The sequence below is a fragment of the Pseudochaenichthys georgianus genome, chromosome 21 (genome assembly GCF_902827115.2).
Source record: "Pseudochaenichthys georgianus chromosome 21, fPseGeo1.2, whole genome shotgun sequence".
NCBI lineage: Eukaryota > Metazoa > Chordata > Actinopteri > Perciformes > Channichthyidae > Pseudochaenichthys > Pseudochaenichthys georgianus.
The window spans coordinates 2,422,546-2,430,107 of record NC_047523.1 but is presented as its reverse complement, the minus strand read 5'-3'; the positions used below and the strand labels follow the sequence as shown (position 1 = coordinate 2,430,107).

At 41.4% G+C, this 7,562-nt stretch overlaps 1 protein-coding gene across 2 annotated transcripts; it reads right to left on the bottom strand.

The window, feature by feature from the left end:
* Positions 1–1,785: 1,785 nt before the first annotated feature.
* LOC117466185 (zinc finger protein 862-like) lies at positions 1,786–7,323 on the bottom strand. Of its 2 annotated transcripts, none has more exons than XM_071207042.1 (4): positions 6,940–7,323; positions 5,717–5,836; positions 3,766–4,496; positions 1,786–3,440 (listed from the first exon to the last, which is right to left on the bottom strand). In XM_071207042.1, exons 3-4 carry the CDS (start codon positions 4,368–4,370, stop codon positions 1,997–1,999), a joined length of 2,049 nt encoding a protein of 682 aa, XP_071063143.1. In that variant the 5' UTR covers positions 4,371–4,496; positions 5,717–5,836; positions 6,940–7,323; the 3' UTR covers positions 1,786–1,996. The 2 variants fall into 2 exon arrangements, with proteins under 2 accessions (XP_071063143.1, XP_033965203.1); XM_034109312.2 differs by having other exon boundaries at positions 7,005–7,323.
* Positions 7,324–7,562: the final 239 nt, after the last annotated feature.

Below are 7,562 nucleotides of genomic sequence, written 5' to 3'. Positions count from 1 at the left end.
TCATCAAGACGGAGCAGGGTGCTCTGTACAGACGTAACCGTCGACATCTCCAAGCGGTGCCCGTAGCGGGCCTCCAGCGAACGACGACACAAATCCCAGGAATAACACACCAGACATTCAGATGAGCCCAGAACATGGCTCGCCTGGTCCAACAAGGAACACTGACGGACTGATCCAAACCAGGTCTGGTAGACCTGTTAGACCTGTCCAGAGACTTGACCTGTGAGGGGACAGTTCAATAACAAAAAAAAAGGGTGTTGTTATTGTAAAAAAAAAAAAAAGAGAAAAAAAGGAGAGATGTCATAGTTATTGATGTGTTGATATTGTTAAAGAAAGATATCTAAGTTATTGATATGTGTTGAATTGTTAGAGAAAAGATATCTAAGTTATTGATAGGTGTTATATTGTTAAAAGGGAAAAAGGGAGATGTCATAGTATTGTTAACTGACTACAAGGGGAGTTGTCATATACGTTACGGCATGTTTACGACAGTTACAGTAATTGGGGGTGGCGAGAGAACCACCGGAGGCAGCAATAAAGAGTCCTGTTAAATAACCAACTGTTCCGTTGTCTGTTAATATCCAAGATATTACACTGCCCTGCCCTATAAAAATGAAGAAGAGTCCTAGAGTGTCAGCTAGAGACTTAAAGAAATCTCTGGCACATGCTAACGTCTCTGTTGACGAATCTACGATACGTAAAACACTGAACAAGAATGGAGTTCATGGGACGACACCACGGAGGAAGCCACTGCTGTCCAGAGAAAACATTGCTGCACGTTTGAAGTTTGCAAAAGAGCACCTGGATGTTCCACAGCACTACTGGCAACATGTTCTGTGGACAGATGAAACCAAAGCTGAGTTGCTTGGAAGGAACACACAACGCTATGTGTGGAGAATCCAAAGGGTTCACATACTTTTTCTTGCAACTGTATATATATATGAATCCCAACAGGCCACCTTGTTTATGGTTTGATTCAGTTTTAGTAGAATATAAAATACATGAATTAATGATGAAATGAGCACAAAGTGCAGACATACTATCATTATATTGAGGTACTTGAGACTAGTCCTGCAACTGTATAGTTCTGCTCCACAACAGTTCGAGAATGAAGAAATCATCACGTATGAAAGGCTACATGTGAATAGAGGGGCAGAAAAACGGCTTGCACATTTACATTTCAATCTTGAACAATGAACAGCGGTAGACAGTGTCTCATTTAGTATCATCATCCTGCGCTTCGCCGGAGGCCTTCGAGTGCTGAGTGTGCTTGGCCTCTCTCCGAGCCGCGGTGCCGGTGTGGTGCAGATGGTGGATTCTGCCAGGCAGGGCTCAGCATCAAAGTGGAAGGACTCCTCGGTGATGCTGGTCGAGGTTTCACTGCTGGTGCCACCGGGGGTGATTCTGCAGCCAGTTCCTTACATTTTTTAAAATAAATTCAGTTAGTTGGATTTAATACCATGGCTTCTTAAAACTGTTTACTAAGCATTCATAACAAAACAATACCCTGAAATGTGTGTGCCATTAGTTTGGGGTGTGGTCAAGTGTGAAAGGTACATTGCAGTGTGAGAAAAAGTTTTTAGAGAGTACTTGTCCATGGACAAGTGAGTTTGGAAATGTACTTGTCCGAATACATTTTTCACTTGTCCATATCTATACTTTGTGCATGCATTGCTGCACCTATTTTAAATATGATTACATATCAACATAAAGCACACAAGAATCTAGGTTACTGTAGGTAACATTTTATTGTTTATTTGTTCATAATGTTCACAGTGTCTGGTTTCTGAACTTCTACCATCAAGGCACATCAAATGAATGACAGATATAAAATAATAAGATAAAACAACTAAGTACTAACAATATAATGTTTTCTCCTCTGTGGGACTAGTAGACATGCTAGCAGAAAGGTATGGCTTCAGGCTCAGGGTGGTTGTTCACTGCAGCTGTCTCCCGAACTGTGGGGCAGCACTCCAGTGGTTCTCCTCACACCGAGCTATGGGGCAACAGGCACAGGTAAGTTGCTGTTCACTGCAGCAGGCTTTGGGGCAGCTTTGACATACCTCTTGGTCTTAGCAGATGTTTTCCATTTCTGGATGGCTGGCTCTGGGTCAAACCCTGCCACTGTGGTGGTGATGTGGCTGACCCTCATGAGTGACCCCAGAGTTTCATTGGTCATCTGGGATTTTCTGGATGTTTTTATGAGGTTCATGAGGGAAAATCCACGCTCCACGGCAGCAGAGGAGGGAGAAAGGGTGACCATCATGTACACCAGAACCAGGACGTCCTTCACATCTGGGTGGTTCTCAGTGAGAAGGTCACTTATGACCTCCTTGGCGGGCTGCCTCTGCCTGTACTTCAGTCTGGCCTTGAGAGCTGGCCACTGTCTAGGGATGTTGGTTACCTCCTCCTCACTGAGAACGGACTCGAAGTGGGTCACCATGTTCATAACCTGAACATCACCATATGTAGCTAGTTGTGCATCTGATCTTGGGATGTTCCTGGGGTCAAGAACATGGAAATCACTGAAAGGGGTATCCTTCAGGAAGGAAAATCTCTTCTCTAGGAACTTCACACAATTCTCCAAGAAGGAATTCTTCACTGTTTCTGGAATACCTGTTCCTTTCAGTGAAGTGATGTGTCCATTGTTCTTACTGTCAAACTTGCCATCCTTGCAGGTTGCCATGTAGGCAGTGTAGACATCACCTCTATTATGCTTAAGGCCTTCCAACTTGATCCTGGCCTCACACAACTTTACATCAACATCATAAATGAACAGATCATTACTCTGGAATGCCAGACTCACGTTGGCCAACACTTCCAAGACATCTACCATAAAGTGGAGCCCATCAACAAACTTTGCAGACTTCAGTACCTTCAAGTACCCCACACACTTAGCTCCTTCGTCTGTTTTTCTGTTTGAAGCCTCTTCCATGTGTAGGATGACGGAGTTGTAATTTTTTATTACAGCCTTGTATGCCCGGAGTCTTGACGCCATCCACCTAGTGCCACAGGGTGCTGAGAAATAGACAGGATCCTCGTCTATAACGGCTGATATGGCATTCACCTCCCTCCTACGTTTACCAGATCCATAGTAGAATCTGTAGATGGGGTCCACTCCTTTCTCTACGATGTCAATGAAGTCAGTGGCTTTGGTGGCATCTAGGAGCGACAGCTCCAGCTTATGTGGAGCACACCAAATCGAAATGAGTACATGCCCCAACAATTCCCGCAACTTCACAATAACTCCTCCCTTGGCACCTTGGTTAACGCTGGCACCATCAAATGTGCAGCCTATTATTTTCTTCTTTATGTCTCCATCTGTTAGGTCGACATGATGTAGTGCCTCGAGGAGAGCTGCCAGAACACCATTAGCATCAGCTGACTTTACAGCCATGATGTCAATGAACTCTGTTGCTGGAAGTCCATCTTTGACATACCTGAAGATAGAAAATAAATAAAGTACATCAATAAAGTGCAATAACATTTTTTTAAATGATTATCTTATATAAACCTTCCCACACCAGTGTTGCCTTCACCTTTTTTTAAGACTAAGAACACTAAAAAGCAACTTCACCTTCATTCGCTTTAAACAATTTATGTATATACTTTACCTGTTAAAAACTTTTAAGTTAACTGAACATTGAAACTAATAAAATTCATCAATAAAATGATTGTGAATTAATTACTCATAAACAAAAGGCCCTTTTGGAGATAAAATGTAACTTAAATAAGACTTACAAAAGAATTCAAAATAATAATTACCTAACATATACATTCTCCTGTTCTGTCACAGATATATCCGTGGATCCATCTCCCATCAGAGCGAAGAATCTTGAAGCCTTGAGGTCTTCAGAAACTCTGTCCTTCTCGACTTCTGCAATGGCCTGCACAAATGCCTTGCACCCCTTATCGTTCCGGTACTGTGTAGGCATTTTAATGCCATTCTTCTCTTGAAGTTCGATGAGGCCCTCAAATGAACGGAAAGGCAACTTTTGTTTGGCGACATAAAACGCAGTGTTGAACATGGGTTTCAGTTGGTCGTCCATATTTTCTGCCTGCTTCTTGAGAGCCACAAACATTGGCCCTGTGCCTTTCTCTGTGACCTCTTTCCTTTGAATGCAGAGAAGGTGATATTTGCTGGACTCGTGTGACTGAAGTGTCTCAATGCGTTTTGACCCTGTGACACCCTCGTACAGTTTACTGCTGTGGTCAGCAATGGATGGATATTCTCTGCAGACCTCACAGAACATGATGTCGTCCACACATCTTACCCATGGAAACTGGGTTTTCCAAGTCTCAATGAATGTTCTTTTCCTCTTGGGTGTCAGGGCGATGTCACTCTTGGCCTTTTTAGATGGACCAGCCATTGGTGAGATAACGGAACATGGCCTTTTAGCAGAGACTTTCTCGTGACTGGGGGGGCCATCGTTCTGCTCACACTCTGGGACTTTCTGAGGACTCGTTTCAGCATGTTCAGGCTGTTGTTCAGACTCCTGTTCTTGCAGACAAATTATAGATTTTTGTCAACATGAATGTTAGGTACTCGTAGATTCCCCACAAACCTTTCTGCATTTTTTGGGGGTTTTTTCTGAAATAATTTGATATGCCCCTTTCAAGCCCCTTGGTACATAAAGAGCCCCTTTCAATCCCCCCCTTTTAAAAGAAAAAAGTATTTTACATAGGTCTACCCCTTTTTTATTATTTTTTTTATTAATTTCTTATTTAAGTTTTTCATTATTTTTATTTTTATCTTCGATTTTATTTTTGATTTGATGAACCTGTGTGAATCTGTGCTGTCCTGTTTTTCACCCTTACCCTGTTGCTGTTTGAACTAGGCCTACTGAATTTCCCCACAGGGATTGTAAATCGCTTTGGATAAAAGTGTCAGCTAAATGTAATGTAATGGATTAATAGAAGTCCCCTTTCAAGCACTTAATCCATTATTTTCGGACATAATTTATTTCAATTATTTTCCTTGTTAATGTAACACACCATTTTACAACTGTGAGAATGATGTGTACAAACCTTCTTAGAAAAGAAAGAAATCTTTTGTTGCCCTCTTGGGGCCACTAGAACCTTCTTCTTCGCCATCGTATTTTACATTTTCACACAGTTTTACGACACGACGTAAGTGAGTAAAAAAACGTAAAGCGGTTGCAAACAACAACGGCGGACACGGACAATTTGCGAATGAGTTATGCTTTTTGTAAGCTGAATTTATCAATAATTTGTCAATAAATAGCGGCGAAAAACGTCACTTGTCCATTGGACAAGTCAATTTAAAAATCTACTTGTCCAATGTTGTGAATAACCCGTCCCGGACGGTGGGACGTGCACTTTTTCGCACACTGCATTGTAGACACATTGTGATGCTCTATTCAGATGCTAAAGACATACTTCTAGAAGATTCAGAACACTACAAAATATAAGACATATTTCATCATGTATTATTATAGGTTAAGATAAAAGCGTTATTGATCCCATGGTGAATTTCATAAGCTACCCAGCAGTATCATGTCATTTCAATTAGCTCCTCCTTTACCAGCTGCAACATTAAGGTGATGAGCACATCAATAGTTATAACAGAATAATATATATATTATTCTGTTATTGTTATATTTAACACTGTAACCACCAAATGAATGAAAATAATGTTTTTGTAAATGAAAGAAGCAAGAAACACTTATTTGTACTCAACAAATAAACTAGTTACCGTGATGGCCCGTCCTTTGTGCTCCACAACTACCCGAAGGGGCAAGTCTCCTGTACCGGGTGTACTGGGTGTACCGGGTGTACTGGGTTCGCATAGAATCCCAATTCTTCAGCTCTTTCTCTGAAGCACACAAATAAACGATGTAAGCATTGTGGCTAGTTAGCATGTCCAATTCATATCTCAGGCATGAAAACGGGTCAGGGGTGAAAAAGGTGAGAAGTATATTATCCCTCTAGGGGGGTCCGGGGGCATGCTCCCCCGGAAGAAAATGTTGAATATTCCATATTTTAAAAGCATCAATCTGATGCATTTTGAGATGCATTTTTTTGCCAACCCGGGGAGAGCTGGAGAAACTTAACTTCAGCCATGAGTCAACAATATTATGGCCTCCTTACTAAGTATTATCAGGGATGCAAACTCATAAAATATGGAAAAGGTGACAAGGACCCGAGCCCCCCGACCCCACGGAATATCGGCTTTAAAATGAAGAATAACAGAGGACTTTAGCAGTCAAAACAACTAAAGCAGCAGTTAATAATAACAGAAACGCTAAAGAGTCACATCTAATAGAAATATTTAAAAGCATTTATTTTAATTGTGTAGCAGTCAGTTTATAATTTTGGCAGCACTGTTGAGCATTTTGAAAATCTATTGTCATGCCTCTGTGCAAGGCTGAGTCTTTCTATCTTTATGGCATCTGGTGTAAAGTAACTAAATTCATAAACTCAAGTACTATACTTGGGTACAATTTTGAGATACTTGTTCTAACAGCTGTTCACCAGCGGTCCAGTCTGTGCCACAGTGACTCCGGACCGCACAGTTAATATTAACGAACGCACCCGTAGGTAATGTGGCTGCTGAAGCTAGACCATCATCGCGGAGCAGCAGAGCCGACAGGCAGGAAGACTCGAGCACACAGCGCGCGCTGCATTATAATATATAAAAAAAGAACACCATGCGTGTCATGATGGCACATAACAGCTCGCGGCCGCAGATTACTCCGGGTCCCAGACCCCCCCATACCCCAAAAATATTTGTATTGCAGATCTACATGAATCACACAAACGACCTATTTGGATTCAAAACGGCGAATTTCGCCGAAAGGTGAGTGATTTTCATGCCTGATATCTATATGCAGTGCCAAACTGCACAGCTAGCAACAGCTAGCAACAATATAACAACAACAATAAAAAGAGCTCAATTGATGAAAAAGATAATCTTACCCGAGAAACCAAGTTGCGTTTCAATCTCTCGCCAGAGTCCGGTTTTCACTACTCGGTTCGAGTACCTTTTCTCTGTGATGTCGTACAGAGCTGGCCTCTCCTGGATCAAGGTGATGAGCAGGTCTTCGTTTGCGTCATTCCAGATCGCCATGATGAGATGAAAATGAATAGCATGTGTGACACTTGGGTCCTGCTTTGCTGTTGCTTTTTGTACTTCACCGGAGTCAGTTTGAGGTATCAATTAGTTTATTCTGCAAACCATGGAATAAACAGACAGATCAACAGTTTAGCCACAGTTCAGTGAGATGTTGCTCCAAAGCTAAGAATCCTCTAATACTTTTACAGTGATCGTATAGTGGTATCATTTGTTTAGAGAAAAAGGATTCTAAATATAAAGAAACTCAATAACATTTATTACAAACATACAACTATTTAGTTTGTAATTGTGACAATAAAGATTAATCAAATTACTTAGATGAACAGTATTCAATAAAACATTTAACAGTTCAAAATAAACATACCTGCAAACCATGGAATAAACAGACAGATCCACAGTTTAGCCACAGTTCAGTGAGATGTTGCTCTACAAAGGAAAGTTTCACGTCAGTAACGTAAATGCCACG

Bases quoted from the DNA above. Each gene is read 5' to 3' on its own strand.
- LOC117466185 (XM_071207042.1), bottom strand. From the start codon at position 4,370: ATGGCTGGTCCATCTAAAAAGGCCAAGAGTGACATCGCCCTGACACCC. The intron at 3,441-3,765 runs GTAATTATTATT...TTCTATCTTCAG, and splicing joins CAGGAGAATGTATATGTTAG to GTATGTCAAAGATGGACTTC.